The following is a 26,003-nucleotide window of genomic DNA, read 5'->3' on the forward strand; positions in this document are numbered from 1 at the left end:
TCCATTGTGCTGGGAGGGGGCTCGGGGGGGGCCCTGCTCACTGCTCAACCCCATACTCTGCCACAGGCCCTGGCCCCACTCCTCCACTTCCCCTGAGGTTGCTACGCCCTTGCTCCACCCCTTTCCCCTCAAGCCTCCTGCACACTGCAGAATGGCTGATCAGGATGGGTAGGAGGCACAGGGATGGAGGGTTAGGCACTAATCAGCAGTGTTGCTGGTGGGTGGGAGGGAGCTGATGGGGGCTGCAATGTATTACTGTGCTCTTTGGCAATGTACATTGGTCAATTCTGGCTCCTTCTCAGGCTCAAGTTGGCCACCCTGGTCTAGAACAAGACGCTGGTGGATGAGACAAACAAGCAGAGCACAGTGGAGTGTGAGGAAGACAGGATAACAAAATAAGAAGCTGGGGAAAGGTCTGTGGACTGAAACCCTGATGATACAACTCCGTGCTGCCCACACAGCCAGACTTCAAGACTAGAGTGAAGGTGAGCCCATTTCGGCCTGAATTAGCAACTGAGCACAGGGGAAATAAGAATTTTAATCTGAGTGCCAGGCTGCTGCGTCTGGGTTGCTGATGACTCAATGTTTTTTTCTCAACAAAGATAAGTCTGCAAACCTTTTTTATTTAAAAAAAACATTTATTGAAGTGATTCATGTATAAGTAAATGATCTGATGACCGAGACAGAGCAAAAGACATAGCATAAAAGCGCTGTGTCACCCTCACAAACAGATGAGGGCTATTGGGAGAACAAGAATCTGCACAAAGGCAAACAGTTGTAAAAGTAAAGCAATTGGGGCCCTGTGGCTGGGATGCCTCCCCAGTGCTCGTGACCCGCGTGGTCTGGCAGTCAGGATAGGATCTTCCCCTCCTTCAGGGGCCTGGATGACTGCTTCTCATGGACTGATCTGCGCTCTGCCATGGCCTTAGCCTTGCTGGTGCTGCAGCTTCCAAAAGCAGGGAACAAGACCTTGGAAAAGGGAGCAGTTCCGGCACCCTGCAGCGACAGACTCACTTGCGGGGAGAGGGCGGGGGCTGCTGTGGGCGTGAGTGAGCGGTGGGGGGGGGGCAGGGGAGAAGGAGTGTGTGCGTGGGGTGGGGGAAGGGGGTATGTGGCGGGGGGCAAGGATGGGGAGGGGGCCAGCTCGGGCTGGTGGGTGTGTGGGGGGGGGGGAGGTGGGCTAGTGGCGGGGGGAAGAGGAGCTAGTAGTGAGCGGTGTGCATGGCGGGGAGGGGCCGTGGGGGGGAACAAGGGACATGGCTGGGGACCGGCCGGGCGCGCTGCTCAGTCCCGGCGAGGGGGGCCTGGGCGGGGCAGGCACGAGTGACGGCACCGGGTGACTGAGGCTCCAGTGGACGGGGGGGGCGCCGTCAGGCGGGCACCAATGATCGCAGTTTGGGGGCGGAGCCTCCTGCCAGAGAGGCGCGCGGGCCCCTCCCACAGCAGCGCCCCAGCCCGGGCGGGGAGTGAGCGCGGGGGTCTGCGGCCGGCCTGGGTCACGTGACCTAGAGGCCCCACCCCTCCCGCCGCCGCCATGTTGTTTCTCTCTCCCGTACCAGCTGGTGGCTGCAGAGGCGGGACGGGAGCTGCGCAGCCCCGGTGCCGACATCAGCGGCGCCTCCCCCGGCAGGTAACAGCGCACGGAGCCTCGTCTGGAGCCGGAGCCGGGGCCGGGAGGTGGCCGCGCGGGACGGGGCCTCGGGGCGGCCTGGCAGGTGCAGGCGCCCCCCCCCCCGGGCTTCGCTCCTGGCCCCGGCCGCTGCCTCTCCGCGCTGCGGGGCGGGCGGTGTCTGCGTTTGTTGCCTGCCGGGGGCCGGGCTGGGAGCCCCCTCCCCCCACCTCTCACTTGCTCTCCCCGGGTTTCCGGGTCTGGCTTGTGGCCGCGGCCGTCGTGGCCCCGCGCGCGGTTTTCCGGGGTCCGGGCCGGGGGCTAAGGCCGCTGCCGGGGGCGGGGCCGGGGGGGGCGCTGGCTGTGGAAACAAGCAGTTCAAGATGGGGACCGGGAGTCAAGCCGCTGATCAAACTTCTTCTGCGCTGTAATGAAATGCGGCGTGATTAGCGATCGCGTGACTGTGGGACAGATCCCTTTCCCTCCAGGGCGCTTTCTCAGCGCCGGTTGAAATCACCAGCCTGTCTCAGCTTTTTAACTCGGTTTCTGCGGGGTGCTTTCCTTGTCCCTGAGCACCTTTCGAAGGGAGATTCCTGTAGACTGACTGAGAAGGAAGGTCCCTAAACTGCGTGGCTTGAAAAGCTACTTTCCCCCAAGTAACTGTAAGGGCAAGGCTGACCTTAAATAGGTAATTACCGAGATGGGAAATGCCAGTAGCTTATATGCTACCGGCAAGCGGGAAGCTCCCTGGCTAGCCTGGGGGATACAGCTTCAATTTTTGGTGAATTTTAAGCCTTCATTTATAAACTCCCTTTCTAAATGTAAGAATGCAGTGTCATCTTTCTGACTCTGCGTACACTTACAACCCCAATAACAGTTTCGCTGCTGTTCAAAATCCAGTGTCAAGTACTGAATCTGCCAGCATCCACTTTGGTTTCATACTTAAATGATGTCACTTTCATACAATTGCTGCTTCAAAAAAACCTATGAGCAGTTTTTGAGGTAAGCATTGGAGAGGGAGTTGCTCGCAGGAGTCATATATAGCACCCGTCTAACAGTATAATAGGTAAACTAGATATACATTTAATTATCGATGTTGGCTTCAACAGAGAATTTGGTCTTCACCCTTCCCAGTTTCTATGGAGTTCGGTTTGCTTTTTAAAATACACTTCTTTTATTAAGGGACAACTTTAGGTAATAGGTAGGTCTTTTGATAAGTTCTAAAAGTGGTTAGATCCCAACTCCAAAGTGGGTCGTGAATTCATCTTAATGGGGTTGCCAGGGACAGTGTTAGACTCACTGGGGTCTGGGGTTGAAGCAGAAGCCTGAGCAACTTAGCTTTGTGGGGCCCTGGGCAATTGCCCTGCTTGCCACCTCCTGATGCCAGCCCTGATTCTAGAGCAACACAGTGCATAGGGACGTGTAGTAATTTTGTTGTCAGAAAGGGGTCACAGTGCAATTAAATTTGAGAAACGCTGACCTAGCTGACAGAGAACACTGTGTTAGCCAGAGTTACTAGGAAAAGGAAGTGACATCCCAGGGCAAGAAATTATCAGGCACAGAGAGAATCAGGTGATTTGTGGGCAGCAGAGTGGAGGCAGCTGCTGAGAAGTGGACTGCAAAGGAAATACCAGGTAGCAGATCTCATGGATGGCTGTAGCTAGAGCCTGGGAGATATGGGGTCAGGTGGAGTTGTCCTAGAAGAGAGACTGTTTTATGGTAGGGCTGAGGAAGGTAAAACATCCCAGTAGGGAGCTAATTGTGCATCCACATGGAATGGGAGATGCGCAGGTGGGCCATGAAAAGTAATTGTAATCAGCAGAGCAGGGAACAAGACAGAGAAGAAACCACAATAGAGTTGCCATGGGAGAGGCTCAGGTAGCCTGTCACACATGTGATAAGCTGTCCAGCAGAGGATGTGAACTATCAGTACAGCAAAGCAACAGGGAAACAATGCAGAAGGGCAACCTGACCAGTGAATTGCACCCAGGGATGGAGGTAGATTAAATCTGAGACCAAGGGCCTATAGCATTGTCTGCAAACTACCTTGCACTGGTTTAATTAAATCAAGTTAGTTAAAAATCTGTGTGGATGCTGTTATTTGTTACCTTAAACCTGTTCCTAATTGATATAAGAAACTGAAATAAATCTGTTTTAAACTGAAATAAGGGCTTGCCTACACATGGAGCTATTTGGGTATAGTTATTCTGAACAGTTCTGTGTGGACACTCTTAATTTGGAATGTGTGCCCACACGAGGAGTCATTCTAGAATAGTTAATTAAAATTAAAGTGGGGTGTGGATTTAAATGTCTTTTAAGCATAGACAAGCCCTAAGTGTCAACAAAGTGTTCTGCACAAGTTTTAACTAAATTGGTTTAAAGTAACAACTTTTATTTTAAAGTCTTGGTTGAGAGGCATGAAGCTGAAAGTACTCTTAGGGTATGTCTACACTACGAAATTAGGTCGATTTTATAGAAGTGGATTTTTAGAAACCGATTTTATACAGTTGATTGCGTATGTCCACACTAAGTGCATTAAGTCGGCGGAGTGCGTCCTCACTACCGTGGCTAGCATCAACTTACAGAGCAGTGCACTGTGGGTAGCTATCCCACAGTTCCTGCAGTCTCCGCTGCCCATTGGAATTCTGGGTTAAGCTCCCAATGCCTGATGGGGCAAAAACATTGTCGCAGGTGGTTTTGGGTACATGTCGTCAGGCTTCCCTCTCTTCCTCCGTGAAAGCAACGACAGACGATCATTTCATGCCTTTTTTCTTGGGTTACCCGTGCAGATGCCATACCACAGCAAGCATGGAGGCTGCTCAGCTTACCGTCACCATACATCTCATGGGTGCTGCTGGCAGATGCGGTACTGCATTGCTACACAGCAGCAGCTCCTTGCCTTCGCGGCAGATGGTGCAGTAGGACTGATAGCTGTCATACGTCTCCTGGGTGCTCCTGGCAGACCTTGGTGAGGTTGATCAGGGATGCCTGGACAGACATGACTGTTCTCCTCTTAGAGCACCGAATGGGAGCCAGAGAGTCCAGGTCATTCTCTTCCTTAAGTTTTGTCGCATGGAGATTCAGTCCTGCCTGGAATATCATGTGAGCTGGAGGCTTCCGCTTCAGGTTGCTCTCCCAGCTGGCAGCACCGTGTGGTCGCACCTACCCCTTGCTCCCATGGCTCATGAAGCCTGGACAGTAGTAAGGAGCAACTCAACTGTAGGCTGAGCAAGTGCAGAATGGTGGTAGAATGTGCCTTTGGATGTTTAAAAGCTCGCTGGTGCTGTTTGCTGACTAGGTTAGACCTCAGTGCAACCAACATTCCCATTGTTATTGCTGCTTGCTGTGTGCTCCATAATATCTGTGAGAGTAAGGGGGAGACATTTATGGCGGGGTGGAAGGTTGAGGCAGACACCAATTTTGAGCAGCCAGACACCAGAGCGATTAGAAGAGCACAGCAAGGTGCGCTGCACATCAGAGAAGCTTTGAAAACCAGTTTCATGACTGGCCAGGCTACGGTGTGACAGTTGTGTGTGTTTCTCCTTGATGCAAACCCGCCCCCTTTATTGATTTTTAATTCCCTGTAAGCCAACCACTCTCCCCCCTTCAAAATAAAGTAACTGTTTTGAAACCATGCATTCTTTCTTAATTAAAAAAAATGAGATAATGGACAAGGTAGCCTGGGTGGGGTGGGGAAGGAGGGAAGGACAAGGCTACATTGCTTACTGTAACCACACTAAAGATCAGACTGTTTGAATGACAGCCTTCTGTTGCTTGGGCCATCCTCTGGAGTGGCTGGGTGCCCGGAGCCTCTCCCGCCACGTTCTTGGGTGTCTGGGTGAGAAAGCTATGGAACATGGGGAGGAGGGTAGGCAGTTATACAGTGGATGCAGCAGGGGTCTGTGCTCTTGTTGGCTTTCCTGCAGCTCCAACAGATGCTTCATCATGTCCGTTTGCTTCCCCAACAGATGCTCCCCCTCAGCATCTCATCCTGCCTCCACTCTTTGTGCTCACTTAATTCTTTCCTGGGCTCTGCCACTGAATGCCTTCATGCATTCAGCTGTGCAGGAGGACTGCTTGAGCTTGGAAAACATGTCATCGTGAGTGCGTTTTTTTTCGCATTCTAATCTGCAATAACCTCAGGGACGGAGATGATGGGGGAGCGTAGAAACGTTCTACGATTCTGGGGGGACTGCGTGGTCACCTGTGCTGCTGAGTTCGCCATGCTGACCAAACAGGAAATGAAATTCAAAAGTTCCTGGGGCTTTTCCTGTGTACCTGGCTAGTGCATCGGAGTTCAAAGTGCTGTCCAGAGCAGTCACAGTGGAGCACTCTGGGATAGCTCCTGGAGGCCAATACCGTTGATTTGTGTCCGTACTACCTCAAATTAGACCCAGCAAGGTCGATTTTAGTGCTGCTCCCCTTGTCGGGGAGGAGTAAAAAAGTCAATTTTAAGAGCCCTTTAGGTCAACGGAACGGGGTTGGTTGTGTGGACGCAGTCATTTTTAAATCGACCTAACGCAGCTAAATTCGACCTAACCCAGTTGTGTAGACCAAGCCTTAGTGTACCAATAGCCAAGAATGCATTCCTGGGATAGCTTATTGCTGTTGGGCTGTGGCTTTAAGCATTATGGCTTATGGTTATAAGTATCATTTTTAAAAATCAAAATAAAGGGGGCTGGGGAGGCTAACAAGGTATTTCCAATCTGAAAAGTAGTTCATAGTAGAAGGGTTAGAGAACGTAGTAGGGGAAAGGGTTATAATAATTAGAGCTGGCCAAAATTTGGAATTTCAGGTTTCTGGGAAATGTCAACATTTTGGAATTTCTTGTGACCTGGAGATTCTGGAAAAAAAAAAAATCATTGAGAAGATTAAAACTGTTGCCATGTGGGCTGGTCCAGGCCTAGGGGGTCTGGGATCCCAGAGCTTCTAGACTCCCGGGCTAGCTGGCTCCCAGCGCTGTCTGACCCCTGCAACGTGGGGAGCCTGCTGGCATGGAAGTCCAGCTCAGTGGCAGGGAGTCTGGGAGCTGCAACATGGGTTGGGGCTCTTGGGGCTTCTGGATCCATGCTGCAGTGCTGGGAGCCTAGACCCTGAGAGCCATGGCTTGACCCAGTCTTCCAATTCTGGCAGGAGGGAGCCCCAGAAGCCGTAGCTGTGCTGTTGCTCAGAAATTCCAGGCTCTCAGCTCCATGACAGGGAGCCTGGAAAGCCTGAGACACCTGCTCAAGTTGCCATTTTCAGGGTTTCCAGGTACCCTTATGCAGACCTGAGAGCCAAGCCTTAGTTCAAGCCAGGGCTTCCAGGTTCTGCTGCAGGAACTCTAGAAGCCTGGGGTCGCTGACTATGGAGCAGATCGGCTCGTGGGGCTGCTGTGGACTGCAGACTCCTGATACTCACATGAGCCAGCTGGGAATCAGGCATGCTTCCATCAAACCCCTGCCTGCAATTCAGAGAGAACTTATTGAACCTGAAGTGTGTTTCCATGAAACATTTCAGGTTCCATGAATCAGCATTTCGCAGTGAAACTTTCATCTGAAAATTTCAGACCTGCTCTAGTTAGACACTTTTTCTAGTCTATTCTTGTATTTTGAATATGTTTTAAAATGTAACTAAAGGGTCACACTTGGGGCCCCATCTCTCTCCTTTCAGTAATAGTGGTTCCAATTATAACCCTCACCCTAGTTCAGGGCCCTGAACAAGTCTGTAGCAAATAAATACATAGATTGAGGGCCACAAGCTGTCATGTTCTTTCCCTAGAGCACCACCTCCTGCTACTCCTTTTACTCAAAGTACAAGTTTAAACTGGTCAAACACCTGTGAAGCTTGGTGGTTTCTTTGGCACTACTCATATTACAACTTTTAACTGAAATTGTAATCCGTTAATGGTATAGTGGACTATAAACACAGTTGCCTTTATATACCACATTATTCTTAGTATTATAGTTAGTGTTTTGCACCAGACAAAGGCTCAGCAAGGTACACAATTGTCTTCCTGCAGGATAAAAATGGATGATTTAAACAAATCATAAAATAAAAAAGGTATTTAAATACTTTTAAAGAATAAACCTATTTAAAATGACAAGCTGTATAAGGCCTAAATTTACAATAATCTATTAAAATAATTAAATATGAGGCCACAGATATGTACTGCTTGGTTTTAAAGTTCTCAGACTATTGAACTTATGGTAGTCACTGACTAAGCACCTGGAAACAAGGCCTGTTGACGTGCTAAACCAGCTTTTGAAGTAGTAGTCTCTTCTGTGGCTGCAGAAAGAATCTTTTTCTCCACTTCAGTTTATTCAACTAGTTCAGTTCATTGATTAGTTCATTCAAAATTAAGAAATTGAGTGGGAATTGAAAAAGCAGGAACGTTTTTCTTCCAAACTATCTATGAATAAAAACTAGGTGTGAGGATAAGAACTACTAATTTAATATCTGAAAGACATGATGACCAGAAACCATCAGTTCAATTCACTACCGACAAATAATGATTCCTTTGTTTAATAAATCAATGTTTTAAGGGCAAAACATGTTTATATAAATATTTTTATTGTGTATCCTGCGCATTTAAGGTAGTTTAATTTCATACAAAAAATAACATCCTGGGTTTGCATACTTTTAATTGTACTCCAGTTTCCATCCAAATAGAACTTGACACAAATCATTAGCAAAAAATTAATCTAGTAAATAAGAAATGCATCATTCACCATTTTCTAACATAAAAGTGTAAAAAGTAAGAATCTAACTACATTAAGCTGTATAATAGTGTATTGTCCTGGTTATCAAAAAGTTCCCGTTTTAGAGTAAAGGATATATTTAGTTGCAAATCAACATGTTTTAAAGGTTACCAACTAATGAGAATTAACCTTTCTTTAGGAAAGAAAACCTTAAAAATTACAATTGAAATCAAGATTTAAATCTATTTCAATTGTTTTCTGCTTGCCTTTTTAAATAATGATTAAAATCGGTGATTTAAATTGATCCACTCTGTCTTCCTGCAGCCTTATTTTCTGGCCACGTGATTAGGAGGGCCTGTGTAATCAGCTGCGTGGTTGGACAACCATCAGCATTGTTTCATGTGCTGATGGTACCACTCTATATACACATTCTCCCTGCATTCTATCCTCTGCAGGGGTTGTATGGGATAGCGGCTCTCCTTTTCAGTTAGAATGCATTGATAGGAACATGATTAGGCAGCACGGTAGGTGTGGAAACAAACATTATTTATCTGTATTGTAGCCATATCTGTAGTCCCCAAACAAGATTTGATGATCTGTTATGCTAGATTCTGTACAAAAATGCATACTTGTCAGCCATTATTTGATGAAAAGTGGGCACCAATTCTCATTATTTGTACCAAGAGTACAGGAAGGTCATAAACTGGTCACAAAGACACTTTTACTTGTAGTGTGGATTAGGCTTCATATATTCAACTACTAGAATTTCTCAAGCAGTGAATTTTATTAGATATCTTTCATCCTGGCTTCAGTATCTATAAAGCAGTCAGGCTCCTTCTGAAGTTCATTTGCACTTAAAAAGGAAAGCTAATTAGTGGTTTTCCTGGATCCCTATTTGGTTTTTGTTTTGTTTTTTTTAATAAATTTTAGAAATCCCCAGCTACCTTCAATGGTGCAGTAGCCAGACTACAGAAGGGCCTAGGAACTACAGGATTTGGCATATGCTGTGTATTTTCTATAGTGTCTTTGCTACAATGTTGCATTCTCCAGTCTGCCAGCAAATGAAAATGTTTGACAAATTTGTAAATAAATCAAACTAAATGTAAAACCCTTAATTCAATATAAAGACTGTGAATTTAAGTGTTCAAGCCAAGAAACTTTAAATGAAAAGCTCCTGAGGTACTGTACGTATTGTATATATTAAAGCATCCACTTAACAGCAAAAAGATGCAAATTTATCACAGTCTAAAGATGCAGTATTCACAAATGTTGCATTTTATTAAAAATACAGACAAGGTTTCCCCCAAGATTTTAGTGAAGGTTGAGGACATACCTAGAAAAATAGTTTCTGTGAGTCACAAAACTGTGTGTGTGTTTGGGGTGGGGGACATTTTAAATTCCTTTTTTTGGTTTTGTAGTCAAAATCAAATGTGGTATAAGTTCAGTATTTGATATGACCTTTTTCTGGGGACTATCCTGCAGGGGTTTGGAATTCAATGATCTAATCTTTTTCCATGTCATTCCTGTTATTTACTCTAGATTAATTTTAAAGATGGAGGGGAGGCTTAAGAAAAGAGTCTTGTGTATGGCTTTTCATAGTAGGTTTTCTTGTTTTGGGGCTTCCTTTTTGAGAGGGGCATGACAGTGAATCTTGTATTATATATTCACAAAACTGTTCTAGAAAAACTGATTTGTGTATCTATCCATCCTTAAACCAATTGGTATGCTGTGTGTTGGTGATGATATATGAACTGTCAGAGTAAATGTGCATGTACAATCTCTTGATATATTACAAGTTACTATTTTATGCTTAGCTACTCTTAAAGCAAAATTGGCTGAAACAAATTGGTTACACATATTGCAAATTAATGTCTCCTCATTTGCAGATGCTGAATGATGATTTAAGCTGAACAATCAAGGTAAATGTTTTTTGATGTAATATTGCAGTGTTGTTGTTGCTGTATTGGTCCCAGGATATTAGACACACAAGGTGGGTTAAAGAGACAAGCTTTCAAGTTACACAGACCTGAAGAGCTCTGTATAGCTTGAAAGCTTGCCTTTCACCAAGAGAAGGTAGTCCAATAAAAGATAGTACCTCACTTGCTAATCTCTCTTGACATATGTTGATTTCTTTGCGTATGCAGTTATATATCATAGATGTTAACTGTGTTCGAAAACAAAATATAAATTCTGTAGAGTTCAAAACAGGTAAAAAGAATACCAGTTGGCTAATCTAAATACTAAAACATTAAACAGAGTGGGAGTAATTTAGACCCATTATTTTAATCATTTGGGTTTTTAAAATTGAAATTTGAAAACTTGTGCTATTGTGACTTTAGATTAAAATTTATAACATTAAGATGCTGGGTTTTTAAAAATGCCTCTACTTAGAAGGATCTTACATGAATTTTATAAAACTTAATGTGGAAAAACAAAACAAAATATTGAAAATTATAACCCTGATTCTGCAAAACTACGTATGTAACTTTAATCACATAATAGTCAGTTGTGGAACCATCTGGAGTATCAAGTTCTAAAATTGTATCTTTATGAAACTTTCCTTAGTGACATAAAATCTTAGTCACTTCAAAACAAACTTGTGTCAGTGTTAACAATGAAAAGTTAATTTAGACTTTCAGTACATTTAACAAAGTTATTGTGAGCTTTTTTTATCCACCCAGGCTAAAAATTTCAAAAATAGGAGCCCCCTAAACTGAGGCTTTTAAAACTATATTTAAGAATTGTCTGTACATGAGATTATTCTGGAATAACTCCATCTGTGGACACTCTTTATGGAACTGAGTACCATCTGGTTTAGCTTAATCCAAAAGCGGGTTAAGCAAAACCTGAACAAGGCACTCAGGAATGGCTATTGCTCTTCAATTTCACATCCTACCTTGAAAATTAATTCAGATTAAGTGTAGACAAACCCTTAAACACCTGAATGATTTAGGAATAAAAATTCCATTTACTGCAGGCAGCAAACCCTGAAGGAGGAGTACTGCCTGGTTAAAGCTGAAATGCTTCAGTTGACTTGAAGTCCAGTATGTCAGAAGGTGGCATTGATTGTAAATATGGCAAAGGCTTATTTGCTTATCAGTTTGTGTTTTAAGTTTGTGTTCTCACAGTAAGGATGTTAAAGAGGTTTTAAGTTATGAAACCTTAGTAGAGAAAAATCTCTGTGAAATCAGGGAAACTTAAATAAAAATACAAAGCATCCACTTTAGCAGTTCAAGGCTATGAAATGGGAAGAAAGACATGACTTTAAAAAACCATGATTTTTAGCTGCTGTGTTTAAAAAAAAATCCTTAGTGTGTCTGAGTCCCTCTTTTATACATAGATGCAATAAATATGGGCACTAGCAAAGTGTCGTGAAGTGATCTGAAAATGAGATTTTTTTCACTGATGCATTTGTTAGTCTAATGTGCTGTTATTGTAAAGCCTAGTTAACTGATAAAGTAACTTGTAATTAACAAAGGAGGGAGAGAGATATGGGACCATGGTATAAGCTGTAGCTAAGTTGGTTTATAACTAGAAAACACAAACATGATCCTACAGAGACTTTTCATGAAGTCACATGCAGGGCCGGATTAACTCTTCTGTGGGCCCGGGGCTGTTAGATTTTGTGGGGGCCCTGTATACAAGTCTTTTTCCTAATTTAAAACAAAATAATCAAATTATGGCATTGAGGCTATTAACGCTATACTAAACTTGCCTTTTAATTAACATAATACAGTTCTGTGGTTACATTTCGGTCTTAAAACATGTAGAATATAGTTAATTCAAAATAGCCTACTTCTTACCTAAGAACAGCTGTTATATTAGTTTCTTTGTGGGAGGGAGTTTGGGTGCAGGAGGGGGCTCCAGGCTGGGGCAGAGTGTTAGGGTACAGGAGAGGGTGTGAGGTGCAGGCTCCGCCCAGGAGGTGCTTGCCACAGTCCAGGGTGGATTTGATTGAAATCAAATTGATTTAAATCATGATTTAAATCACTAGTCAGGAAGACTCGATTTAATCATGGATTTCTACATAAAAGTGAAAAGGAGTACTTGTGGCACCTTAGAGACTAACAAATTTATTAGAGCATAAGCTTTCGTGAGCTACAGCTCACTTCATAAAAGTGGATTCTTGTTGGTTGTTATAACTTTAATACATATTCTTCACAGCTCACAGATAGATGTAGGTTTCATTTTTAGAAGGTACACACTATACATTTTTAAGTGATTTATTTTGAAAACTTTTCAGATTATTTTTTCAGCTATATCAGAAAATGAATGATTATTTGGTTATTTCATTTACCAAAGGTAATTGAAGCAGATATTTATGAAGTCACTGGCAGGTGAACCATCTCCAATTCAACAGGTTAATTATTAATATTTGGAGGATTTACTTGCCATGCTGTATTAGGAGGAGAACATCACCAGACAGACATTTTAATTGTTTTATTTAACTAAAACAATAACATTATGTATTCTGGATTTTTTTCTTCAACAGCAAACATATAATATTTTAACAAAACAAGCATATACATTTTTGATTTTAGTTAAATACTCAAGTTTTTTAAAATCACATTTGTTTTTGTTAAAGTTGTTAACTAAAATAGTTAAATGAAATATTTAAAAAAAAAATCGACTGTCAGCCAGGTCAACATGAGAAACTTAAAATATTGGCTTCTGCAGCTAACTCAGTCATCTTCACCTTCATTTTCCTGTTTGTTCATAATCTGGAAAAGAAAAACAAGCTTTCCTGCTTTTTTAGATCCCAAACAGTTTCTCAATTTGGAATGAATTAGTCCAAAGGAAGAAAATATTCTTCCTGCACCGGCAGAAGAAGCTACTGCTGTTAAAAGTGAGATTATCACTTCAACAGTCTCTGAATCCAAGTGCTTAAGTGACTTCCACCAGTTCACTGGTGTGACTTTCTTTAAAACCTCATCAGCAAATATATATTTCTTGAATGGTTCTTATTCCCAAACTGGGTCTCTTTTACAGGCTGCTGCCATTTTAGGTTTCCCCTTCTAGTGAGAGAATGGTATGATAGAGCTCAAATCAATGAAGGCTACATTCAGACCTCAAGACTTCTGGAATATGCTGCTCTAACATTTTTGCTTTTGATTCTACTGCCTATCCCTCCCTTCTCACATTTATCTCCAGACGACTTCTCCTTGTCCAGATCTATTCCACCCCCAACAATCTTCTATTCATTGAACTTTTTGAAACTTTGCACTTTTAGAGAGAGGTAAGGGATTGACTCTGTGTACACAAATTTGTGGAGGGACAATAAGGTTGAGGTCTGTTATTTCTCACCTCTATATATTATTTATTTATTTAAAAACATTTTTGCGGTTAACAAGCATGTTATCTCTGGAGACACAAATCCACAGTTTGAGAACTGCAAAATTAAACATCTCTGATGGTATCTTCTAGACTGAGCACTGAGTCCCATTGGATAGATAGAAAGATTTAACCTAAATAATCTATACAGAAGCCTGTGGAACCCCATAAGATAGGGTCTCTAATCCATGAACTACTGGAACTCATTTACAAAACTTTTCTTAAACATTACATGAATAATTGTCTTTTACTATAGAATTAGAATTTATAATCCCTATTTCATGATGAGATATATTTGAGCTATAATGTATCTTAATTAAAACTATCTTTAGATAGTTTTTTTTTTTCTCAAAAAGTATTTTATCAAAAAAATCATTGATTTTTATCCTCTCTGCCACAGGCAGCTCCCAGGCGGCAGAGCAGCAGGGCTCAGGCAGGTTGCCTGCCTGCCATAGCCCCATGCCGTTCCTGGAAGCGGCCGGCTGCTGGCTTGTCTCTGCACGCCCCTGGCGGGAGGGGGACAGTGTGTCTTCATGCACTGCCTGCAAGCACCGCTGCTCCAGTTCCCGGCCAATAGGAGCTGCAGGGACGGTGCTGGGGGTGGGGAACAGTGTGCAGAGCCGCCCTCCTCTCCCCTCCCCACCACGAGCCACAGAGATGTGCCAGCAACCGGCCGTTTCCGGGAGTGGCATGGGGCCACAGTATGAAGGCAGCCTGCCTGAGCTCTGCTGCGCGGCTGGAGTTTTAGCAGCCTGGAGATCGCAATCAACTGACAGAGGCTCCAGGATCGACCAGTCGATCACAATCGACGGGTTGGTGACCACTGAATTGTATATAATTATGGATTTATTTTTGTGGGGGCCTCCCTTAGCCCGAAGCCCTGGGCTGCAGCCCCTAGAGCACCTGCATTAATCCGGCCCTGCTCACATGCGAGTAGTTTATGCATAAACTTCAGTAGGCTTCTTGTGTAGTTACGCATTGCTCAACATCTTTGCAAGATCATGGCTATGGTTGCATATTTACTAGGATGTAAAAGTTTGTGAAAGAAAATTGGCCACTCTACTACTATTTTCTTGTTAAATGACATTTTAAAAATGTACTCTAACCTTGTACATATGTCCAGGAGGGCACCACTACAGTGTTGCTTATCTTCAAGTAGTGTAGTCCAAGGATGAATACATTTATTCATCTTGTTGTGGACAAAACTTTATAGGCAGTGGCTATCTTCTTTTCTCTAGTTTTGAAATCCTTTCTGCATTAAGGCTCCCAGTTTTTACCGAACTTTGGGCATTTAAAAAAAATGTTCTTACTCTAGATAGGGCCTGTAAGACTGAGCATTACAAAAAAGTGGGAACTGTAGATGGAAGGAGCCAGAGCACGCCTGAAATTCCAGGAGTCTGGTGCAGGCCTTGATTCTACATCAGCACATTGTCATGTGATATGTATGCCAGTTTATAGCAGCTCTCAATTCTGCAAAAGCAGCTCTGTTTTCAGGTGATATGTATGCCAATTAATAGTAGTAATTAAAACAAGTGGGACATTGTTCTTCATCAGAGAGATGGGGCAGGTGAGGTAATATTGTTTATTGGACCAACTTCTGTTGGTGAGGGAGAAAAGCTTTTGAGCCAAACAGAGCTGCTCTTCAGATCTATTACCTCACCCGCCTTGTGTCTCTCATATCCTGAGACCTACATGGCTACAACTACACTGCATACTGCACTTTAGGGAGGAAGGAAGAAAGACCAAGTGGGCCATATAAAGGGAAAAACCTCCAATGACTGAGTGGAGAATATCCTAATGCCTTTCCAACTCTGACCTTCTAGACAGGTGCTTATTTTGCTGAACTAGTTTGACTTTTCCTAATTGTCATACATTTATGGGGATAGTAGGTAGATTGGTATAGGAATCTTAGGCCATGTCTACACTGTGGAGACTAAAGCCGCATAGATATGGTGGGGTAGGTATGCTGGCATAACCCCATAGTGTAGATACAGCCTACAACAATGGAAGTGACTTTTCTGTTGCTGTAGGATCACAGCCTTCCCAAGCACTACATCTTTGCGGGTATCTAGGTTGATGGAAGCATTCTTCCATTAATTTAGCTGAATCTATGCTGGGGGTTAAGTTCGCATGGCTATTGTGCTCAGAGGTGGGAATTTTTCACACCTGAGTTCTGTAGCTGTGTCGAATTAAAATTTAAGTGTGGAGTGGGCTTTCGGGTTAGGTAGCTTAGGTTGCTGTTAGAAATGTTTCTATGACTTCTTTTGTGTTTAAATTGAGAATTATAACACTTCTAGAAGCTTTTTTACAAGTCTGGATGACGGTGAGGAAAACATGCAGGCAGCCAAACTATACCAGCCTTCCAATTCTTGCTAGCAGCAGTGCTGAGCCAACAGTGCAGGAGCTTGCTAAAATTCTGAATGTAGATGTGGCCTCAGTACTTTGAATCCAGTTAAATATGTTGAGTACAAGAAGTGTAAGACAAACATTGTAAATGTTTCCATCAAAGTTTTGTAGTGGACAGAATAAGGTCTGGTAGAGCTCACACATTTGCAGCTGTTGTGGCTGAAGATGTTTCTGCAAGCAGGGTGAATTGGCTCACATAGAGAATGCAGTCTTCAATAGAAAAAGATAGACCCATAACTGTTTTTAATGAACTTCTGCTCCTTAGGGCATTCTGTGCCAAAATAATAAAAATTCTGCACACAATATTTTAATATTCTTCAAAATCTGCAAATTTTATTTGTCAAATAAATGTGGAGGCTCCAGCAGGGCATTGGGGAGCACAGGCCACTGGCTGCACAGAGATGGGAGATCACTGTGCAGCTCTCTTCCCTGCCCCAACCCCGAAAACACGGACTCAGTGGTGAGGCTGCACACTTTATAAGAAACACTTTATAAGCTATATAAAGCTATATAAGCATATATATATATATATATATATATATATATATATATATATATATATATATAAAGCTATATAAGAAACACTTTATAAGCTTGTCAAAGTTCAGAGCAATAGCACTTATAGTCTCTCTCTCTATGGTCCAGTGAGGGCACTCACTCTTAGGCTTCTGGCTCCCTAGCCATCCCCTCTCTTGAGTGTAGACATGCATCTCTCTCTCCCTCCTGACAAGGGTATTTCCAGGCTGCACAGCTCCCTGTCTAAACTGTGAATTCCTCAGCAAAGTCAGAATGTGTAAGTTGGCCTGCCTTTTTTTCTCCTCAGAGATGGTAAACCGTACAGTTGTCACAGTTAAGTTACCTGTGGCAAACCCATGCCCATTTATTCTGAAGGTAAAAACATTACAGAGAAAAGATATCAAAACAATAAAAGAACCTACACGTGCTAATAAGCTTACTGGAGATCACCCCAAGTCCAACAAGGGTTCAGGCAGGTGAACGGTCCTTCAAGCCCCACATGTGTTTTCAAGTTCATAACTCCTTTTGCTCAGAACAAGAACACCATGAATCTGAGTTACTTCTTTATGCCGTTTGGCCCTTTTGATCCTGGGAATAGGTAATTTACAGACAAAGATCCCCTCCCCAGGGCAAGCCTCCTACAAAGATCAGGTCCAGAGGTGGGTGGGCATTTGCATTTCCCTCCTCCCAAGTATTTCCTAGGGAAGCTACTCAACAGTTTCTTAGCTCATTGTTTAAAAGAGTCCTTTGAAATTCATAACACTTTCCAAGGTTTACATTAGTCATGTCTCCTAGACAAGTTACATACAGTCCCACAATAACACACATCATTTACATTTCTAATATGAGCTCCTCAAATGTTTTAACTTTATTGAATTAAGTTTGTCCAGGATATTACAGGAAATTGCCCCATCTGTCACAAACCTCATTTGAGATTTAAAAAAAAGAACTAGATAAGTTCATGGAGGATAGACCCATCAATGGCTATTAGCCAGAATGGGCAGGGATGGTGTCCCTAGTCTCTGTTTGCCAGAAGGTGGGAATGGGTGACAGGGGATGGATCACTTGATGATTACCTGTTCTGTTCATTCCCTCTGGGGCATCTGGTGTTGGCCACTGTTGGAAGACAGGATACTGGGCTAGATGGACCTTTGGTCTGACCCAGTATGGCCATTCTTAATTTCTTATCCAGTGGGAAGCGTGCTACTTTTAAAAATTATGAACATATTTAGTCAATTCCTTCTTTTCTTTTTTGCATTTAAGGTTTAGTGAACAATGGAAATCCTCAGTGACTTGGGCCTAACACTTTATTTATGGGTAATGCATGAGTATGTGAACAATTCAATATTTAACAAAATAAGTTGCCTATATCACAAGGGAAAAATGTTTGTTCTGAACAGGGTCTCTCTCATGTTACAGGACTCAGAAATCAGGAGGATCCGTTTCAACAACAATGGCAACAAAATCGTCGCTCCTTAAAGTAATACTCCTAGGTGATGGTGGAGTCGGGAAGAGTTCACTTATGAACAGATATGTCACTAACAAGTTTGATACGCAGTTGTTCCACACAATAGGCGTGGAGTTCTTAAATAAAGATTTGGAAGTGGATGGACACTTTGTTACAATGCAGATATGGGACACGGCAGGTCAAGAACGGTTCAGGAGCTTACGGACTCCTTTCTATAGAGGTTCTGACTGTTGCCTTCTAACTTTCAGTGTAGATGACTCTCAAAGCTTCCAAAACTTGGGTAACTGGAAAAAAGAATTCATTTACTATGCAGATGTCAAAGAGCCTGAAAGTTTTCCTTTTGTGATATTGGGTAACAAAGTTGACATAAATGAAAGGCAAGTGTCTACAGAAGAAGCCCAGGACTGGTGCAGGAACAATGGCAACCATCCCTATTTTGAGACTAGTGCAAAAGATGCCACTAATGTTGCAGCGGCCTTTGAGGAAGCTGTTCGAAGAGTTCTTGCTACTGAAGACAGAACAGATCACTTGATTCAGACAGATACAATAAATCTTCACCGGAAGCCTAAACCCAGTTCATCTTGCTGTTGACTGTTAATTTTTTTTTTTTTTTGCCAATAAAGTTCTGACAAACTTAAAAATAAGAAAAGGAGTAATAGCTCAAATATAAGTGGGTTCCACCCTAATATTATTAAAATATAACATTCTGCTGCTTTACTGGGGGGTAGGGGAGGGCTTCCATTCAGTGAGTGATTTGTTACTGAACTCTTCTGTTTAGAAAGGTGTCAGCTAAAAATGTTCATTTAATACAAATGTGTAATTTGCAAAGTTAACAAATCAAATGATAAATACTTAAATGTAATTCAGAGAAACTTGAAAGTTCTAGAAGCACTACTTTTGGGTTTTTTTTCTGTAATTCAAATGCAAGGAACAAATTTTATATGTATGTATATTTTTATGAAATTAGTATTCCATTTTTGGTTCACTAAAACCCATTTCATAACAATAATGCTAAATATTAAAGAACTTCAGTCTCATTACATTCCTTTTGATCTGAGTGGTACTTCATCTCTAATGTGATTTTTTTTTTTAAATTCTATATAAACCTTTAGATTTCTGCTATTAAGTACCTAATGTGACTAGAACTACTGTAGATTTTAAGGTGGGAAATAAACCTCCTGCATACTTAAATGTCTGCGTGTTTTCCCTTCATCTGCTCTTCTAAAGCCTTGTTGAATTTTGCCAACAGGTTACTTAAAGCTGCATTTGCACCATACAGCGAATGAGACACGTCATGCTAGGAACTTGATGTGTGGCTGAAAACTGACTTGTATGCAACTGAAGTATCCCCTCCGTTCACAGAGCTGCTTCTTGTGCAGAAGCAGGGCTTCATCTGCTTACATAAGCAGCAAATAAGTTTTTACTCCTGTTATCCTTGTAGAGCTAATGAATCCTGTTCTCTCTCTCTCAGATCGACATGGGCAATAACAGAACTTCTTACTTAAATTTCAGTTACGTCCCCAAACACAGATACATCTGTTCCTGAGGGCAGAGCTTGCAGTGTGGAACCTTTTATTACTGGTGTCAAGGTTCCTCCCCCACTCTGAACTCTAGGGTACAGATGTGGGGACCTGCATGAAAAAAACCTCCTAAGCTTATCTTTACCAGCTTAGGTCAAAACTTCCCCAAGGTACAAAATATTCCCCCTGTTGTCCTTGGACTGGCCGCTACCACCACCAAACTAATACTGGTTACTGGGGAAGAGCTGTTTGGACGCGTCCTTCCCCCCAAAATACTTCCCAAAACCTTGCACCCCACTTCCTGGACAAGGTTTGGTAAAAAGCCTCACCAATTTGCATAGATGACCACAGACCCAAACCCTTGGATCTGAGAACAATGAAAAAGCATTCAGTTTTTTACAAGAAGACTTTTAATAAAAAATAGAAGTAAATAGAAATAAAGAAATCCCCCCTGTAAAATCAGGATGGTAGATATCTTACAGGGTAATTAGATTCAAAAACATAGAGAACCCCTCTAGGCAAAACCTTAAGTTACAAAAAAGATACACAGACAGAAATAGTTATTCTATTCAGCACAATTCTTTTCTCAGCCATTTAAAGAAATCATAATCTAACACATACCTAGCTAGATTACTTACTAAAAGTTCTAAGACTCCATTCCTGGTCTATCCCCGGCCAAGACGACTACAGACAGACACAGACCCTTTGTTTCTCTCCCTCCTCCCAGCTTTTGAAAGTATCTTGTCTCCTCATTCGTCATTTTGGTCAGGTGCCAGCGAGGTTACCTTTAGCTTCTTAACCCTTTACAGGTGAGAGGAGCTTTCCCCTGGCCAGGAGGGATTTCAAAGGGGTTTACCCTTCCCTTTATATTTATGACACGCCCCCCAAATCTCAGCTAGGGTGAAACACTGGCTGGGATTTCTTCCTGGAGCTCTAGGAAAAACAGAGTTAATAAGACACATGCATCTCTAAATATACTACCAAGTACATAAAGACTAACATTTTCCACATCTCAAGGACGATTTTAACCAGTTGATTCTGGGAAACTTTTACGGGAGAGTGCATCAGCCACTTGGTTAGAAGCTCCTGAGATGTGTTGGATGTCGAAATCAAAATCTTAGAGAGCTAAACTCCATCGAAGAAGTTTTTTGTTAGTTTCCTTGACGGTGTGAAGCCACTTCAGTGCAGCATGGTCGGTTTGCAGGTGGAAACGCCGTCCCCAAACATATGGGCGTAGCTTTTCCAGAGCATAGACAATGGCGTAACATTCTTTTTCAGTGACTGACCAGTTGCTTTCCCTCTCAGACAGTTTTTTGCTGAGAAACACTACAGGGTGGAATTCTTGATCAGGTCCTTTCTGCATTAAAACTGCTCCCACACCACGCTCGGACGCATCTGTGGTTACTAGGAACGGTTTGTCAAAGTCTGGGGCCTTTAGTACAGGGTCAGACATGAGTGTCGCTTTAAGCTTATTAAAGGCCTTCTGACACTTTTTGGTCCACTGAACAGCATTTGGCTGTTTCTTTTTGGTTAGGTCTGTCAGTGGGGCAGCAATTTGGCTGTAGTGTGGTACAAATCGTCTGTAATAACCGGCCAAGCCTAAGAAGGATTGAACCTGTTTCTTTGACTTTGGGACAGGCCACTTTTGGATAGCATCCACTTTGGCCTGTAGGGGGCTGATAGTTCCTTGACCCACCTGGTGTCCAAGGTAAGTCACTCTGTTTAGGCCTATTTGACACTTCTTAGCCTTAACAGTTAGTCCTGCCTCCCTTATGCGCTCAAGGACTTTTTGTAGATGTTCCAGGTGGTCTGCCCAGGAATCCGAAAATATGGCCACGTCGTCAAGGTAGGCGACTGCATATTCTCCTAATCCCACTAGGAGACCATCTACAAGTCTTTGGAAAGTGGCGGGTGCATTTCGCAGCCCGAAAGGGAGTACATTAAATTCATACAGCCCGAGATGTGTGATGAAGGCTGACCTTTCCTTGGCAGATTCATCTAGCGGTACCTGCCAGTACCCCTTGGTTAAGTCCAAGGTAGAGATGAACTGGGCCCGTCCCAGTTTCTCTAATAGTTCATCTGTGCGTGGCATTGGATAGTTGTCTGGGCGAGTTACAGCATTTAGCTTACGGTAGTCTACGCAAAAACATATTTCCCCATCTGGTTTGGGAACTAGAACCACTGGAGATGCCCATGCACTTTCAGAGGGGTGGATTACACCCATCTGTAACATATCCTGGATCTCCCGTTCTATAGCAGTTTTAGCTTGAGGAGACACCTGGTAAGGTTGGACCCTAATTGGGTGAGCATTACCTGTGTCAATGGAGTGGTATGCCCGTTCAGTCAGTCCTGGGGTGGCTGAGAACGTTGGCGCGTAGCTAGTGCACAGCTCCTGGATCTGCTGTCGCTGCATACGCCCAAGGGTCATGGAGAGGTTCACCTCTTCCACACCACCAGCACATTTCCCTTTGTAGTAGACACCTTCAGGCCACTCAGCGTTGTCTCCTCCCTGGGCTGTAAACTGACAAACCTTTAATTCTCTGGAATAAAAGGGCTTTAGAGAATTAATATGGTACACCTTAGGCTTTCGGTTGGAGGTGGGGAATGCTATGAGATAATTAACAGCTCCCAGGCGCTCCTGGACCGTGAATGGCCCTTCCCACGATGCTTCCATTTTATGGGCCTGGAGCGCCTTTAAGACCATGACCTGGTCTCCTACTTTGAAGGAACGCTCTCTGGCATGTTTATCATACCAGGCTTTTTGCTCTTTTTGAGCATCCTGTAAGTTTTCTCTAGCAAGGGCTAAAGAGGTTCGGAGGGTGTTTTGTAGGTTGGTTACAAAGTCCAGAATGTTAGTTCCTGGAGAAGGTGTAAATCCCTCCCATTGCTGCTTCACCAACTGCAATGGCCCCTTAACCTCACGGCCATATACAAGTTCAAATGGGGAAAACCCTAAACTGGGATGTGGTACAGCTCTGTAGGCAAAGAGCAACTGCTGCAATACTAGGTCCCAATCATTGGAGTGCTCATTTACGAATCATGGCCCCCAAAGTTCCATTAAACTTCTCCACCATGCCATTTGTTTGATGGTGGTAAGGAGTGGTAACCAAGTGATTTACCCCATGAGCTTCCCAAAGGTTTTTCATAGTTCCTGCCAGGAAATTAGTCCCTGCATCTGTGAGGATGTCGGAGGGCCAACCTACCCTGGCAAAAATGTCTGCTAGTGCCTGGCACACACTTTTAGCCCTGGTGTTGCTTAGAGCTACTGCTTCCGGCCATCGGGTGGCAAAATCCATGAAAGTCAGTATGTACTGCTTTCCTCTGGGTGTCTTTTTCGGAAAAGGACCCAGAATATCCACAGCTACTCGCTGAAATGGAACTTCAATGATGGGGAGTGGCTGGAGAGGGGCTTTGACCTGGTCTTGGGGTATTCCCACTCTTTGGCACACCTCACAAGACTGGACATAGGTAGAAACATCCTTGCCCATTCCCTCCCAGTGGAATGACCCCCCCAAACGGTCTTTGGTCCTGTTCACCCCAGCATGGCCACTAGGGTGATCATGGGCTAAGCTCAAGAGCTTGGCCCGGTATTTAGTTGGAACTACCAACTGTCTCTGAGGATGCCAGTCTTCCTGGTGTCCACCAGAAAGAGTTTCCTTGTATAAAAGTCCTCTTTCTACAACAAACCTGGATCGATTAGAAGAGCTGAGAGGCGGTGGGTTGCTCCGTGCCGCCGTCCAAGCTCTCTGGAGGCTTTCATCTGCTTCCTGTTCGGTCTGGAACTGTTCCCTTGATGCTGGAGACATCAGTTCCTCATTGGATTGGGGACATAGGCTTGGTCCCTCTGGAAGCGATATAGGGGATGGAGCTGTTTCTGTTGACTGTGAACCGCTCTCCGCTGGTGCACTATGTTGGGATTCAGGCTCCGGCTGAGCCTCTTGTGTAGGGTTATCGGCTGCTGCCAGTTCAGGTTCGGTGGGGCCCTCTGGTGTTGAGGTTGCAAGTACTGGATTCAGTGCTGACACGGGGTCTGGTGTTGGTTGTTCGGCTGGTTCCGGTTCTGGGACTGGTTCCGTCTGGGTCTCTGGGACTGGATCCACTACTGCTGTTGCAGACATTGGCCTGGGGTCCAGGTCCAGCACCTCTGACCGGGTCCTGATAGAAGTTTCCGGAACAGAGCTAGGCCTCACAGCTTGTTTAGCCTGGCTGCGGGTGACCGTTCCCACCCTCTTGGCCTGCTTCACATGCTTGGCCAAGTCTTCCCCCAACAGCATGGGAATGGGATAATCATCATAGACTGCAAAAGTCCACATTCCTGACCAGCCCTTGTACTGGACAGGCAACTTGGCTGTAGGCAAATTGAAAGAGTTGGACTTGAAGGGTTGAATCGTCACTTGGATCTCTGGGTTGATTAAATTGGGGTCCACTAAGGAAGCGTGGATAGCTGACACTTGTGCTCCGGTGTCCCTCCACGCGGTGACCTTCTTCCCACCCACACTCACAGTTTCCCTCCGCTCCAAGGGTATCTGGGAGGTATCTGGGCCTGTGGACCTCTGGTGTGATTCCGGTGCAATGAACTGTAATCTGTTGGGGTTCTTGGGGCAGTTGGCCTTTACATGCCCCAGCTCGTTACATTTAAAACATTGTCCAGCTGACGGGTCACTGGGGCGAGGAGGGTTGCTGGAGAACGGGGTGGTGGGACGATAAGGGGTCTGGAGGGTTCTTTGGGAGGTAGGTGGGGCTTTGGGCGGCCCCCGGTAATAGGGTGTGGTCTGGGGTGGTCCCTTCTGGTCTCCGCTCCAACTGCGACCAGTTTTCTTCTTCTCTGCCACCTCCACCCATCTGGCTCCAATCTCTCCTGCCTCGATTACAGTTTTGGGCTTCCCGTCTAGGATGTATCTTTCTATTTCCTCAGGAACACCCTCTAAGAATTGTTCCATTTGCATTAGGAAGGGCAAATTTACTGGAGATTCAACACTTGCTCCTGATATCCAGGCATCCCAATGTTTCACAATGTGGTAGGCATGTCGGGTAAATGACATGTCTGGTTTCCACCTTAGGGCTCTGAACCTCCGATGAGACTGCTCGGGTGTTATCCCCATTCTGACTCTTGCCTTGGATTTAAACAGTTCATACTTGTTCATGTGTTCTTTAGGCATTTCAGCTGCCACCTCAGCTAAGGGTCCACTGAGCTGCGGCCTCAGCTCTACCATGTATTGGTCAGTAGAGATGTTGTACCCAAGGCAGGCCCTTTCGAAGTTTTCTAAGAAGGCCTCAGTATCATCACCTGCCTTGTAGGTGGGGAACTTTCTGGGATGGGAAGTGGTACCTGGAGAAGGATTGCTAGGGTTTGTTGGTATATTCTGCTGGGCCTTTATCCTCTCCACCTCCTCCACATGCTTCCTTGCCTCCATTTCCCTCTTGTGGGCAGCCTCCTGTACCTCCTTCTCCAGCCGCATGAGTTCTATCTGTCTTTCATGTTCCCTTTGTTTTTCCTCAGCCTGAAATTTGGCTAATTCCAGCTGTAGTCGAGCTGAGGATTTGGTCATTCTAACCTCTCTGTTTTTAACTAACTTTACACCCGAGGTTTAGAAATAAACAAACAAAACGTGGCTGTAAAATTTTGCTGTGCTGGAATAGAATACCTATTCTCTGATAGTGACTGTCAGCCTACAGAAAAAGACAATTCCCTTGTCTCTGCTCTGGGCCCAAATTAAAGCAAAAAACCTCCAACTACTTGGAAACCTGCTTACCCAGCCCAAAGAAAAAGCAAATGGGTAGAACACACACCCCCTATTTACTTTTAGGAAGAAAAGAAAAAAAAACCTCTGGGTTGGAAGACTGTGAATTTCCCTGCAGGAGTTAAGTACCCTGCCTCCAGGCAAAGAAAACCTGCAATTCACAAGATAATCCCCTTTTGTCTCTGCTTGGCCACAAAGCAGAGAAAACAAAGGTGCTTTCAGTTTCAAAGCTGCTTTCTGGACTTCCTTTCCACAGGAAAAAAAAAATTCCTTTTTAAAATCTGTATTTCTAGTTCAAAAAATCTCAACTGGATCTCAAAATGATTTCAGGTTAATCCCACCACTATGCCACCATGTCAAGGTTCCTCCCCCACTCTGAACTCTAGGGTACAGATGTGGGGACCTGCATGAAAAAAACCTCCTAAGCTTATCTTTACCAGCTTAGGTCAAAACTTCCCCAAGGTACAAAATATTCCCCCCGTTGTCCTTGGACTGGCTGCTACCACCACCAAACTAATACTGGTTACTGGGGAAGAGCTGTTTGGACGCGTCCTTCCCCCCAAAATACTTCCCAAAACCTTGCACCCCACTTCCTGGACAAGGTTTGGTAAAAAGCCTCACCAATTTGCATAGATGACCACAGACCCAAACCCTTGGATCTGAGAACAATGAAAAAGCATTCAGTTTTTTACAAGAAGACTTTTAATAAAAAATAGAAGTAAATAGAAATAA

The 26,003-nt window shown here is 43.9% G+C and overlaps 1 protein-coding gene across 6 annotated transcripts; it reads left to right on the plus strand.

Moving 5' to 3' along the window:
* Nucleotides 1-281: 281 nt before the first annotated feature.
* On the plus strand, nucleotides 282-19,048 carry RAB9A (RAB9A, member RAS oncogene family). 6 transcript variants are annotated; one of them, XM_084610773.1, is made up of 4 exons: nucleotides 282-485; nucleotides 10,176-10,208; nucleotides 17,806-17,870; nucleotides 17,962-19,048. In XM_084610773.1, exons 3-4 carry the CDS (start codon nucleotides 17,818-17,820, stop codon nucleotides 18,599-18,601), a joined length of 693 nt encoding a protein of 230 aa, XP_084466899.1. In that variant the 5' UTR covers nucleotides 282-485; nucleotides 10,176-10,208; nucleotides 17,806-17,817; the 3' UTR covers nucleotides 18,602-19,048. The 6 variants fall into 6 exon arrangements, with proteins under 6 accessions (XP_084466899.1, XP_084466902.1, XP_084466898.1 ...); XM_084610772.1 differs by lacking the exon at nucleotides 282-485 and adding an exon at nucleotides 1,513-1,630; XM_084610775.1 differs by lacking the exon at nucleotides 282-485 and adding an exon at nucleotides 1,513-1,630 and having other exon boundaries at nucleotides 17,806-17,859.
* Nucleotides 19,049-26,003: the final 6,955 nt, after the last annotated feature.

This window comes from Lepidochelys olivacea (genome assembly GCF_965140295.1).
Source record: "Lepidochelys olivacea isolate rLepOli2 genome assembly, chromosome: 1".
Classification (NCBI taxonomy): Eukaryota; Metazoa; Chordata; order Testudines; family Cheloniidae; genus Lepidochelys; species Lepidochelys olivacea.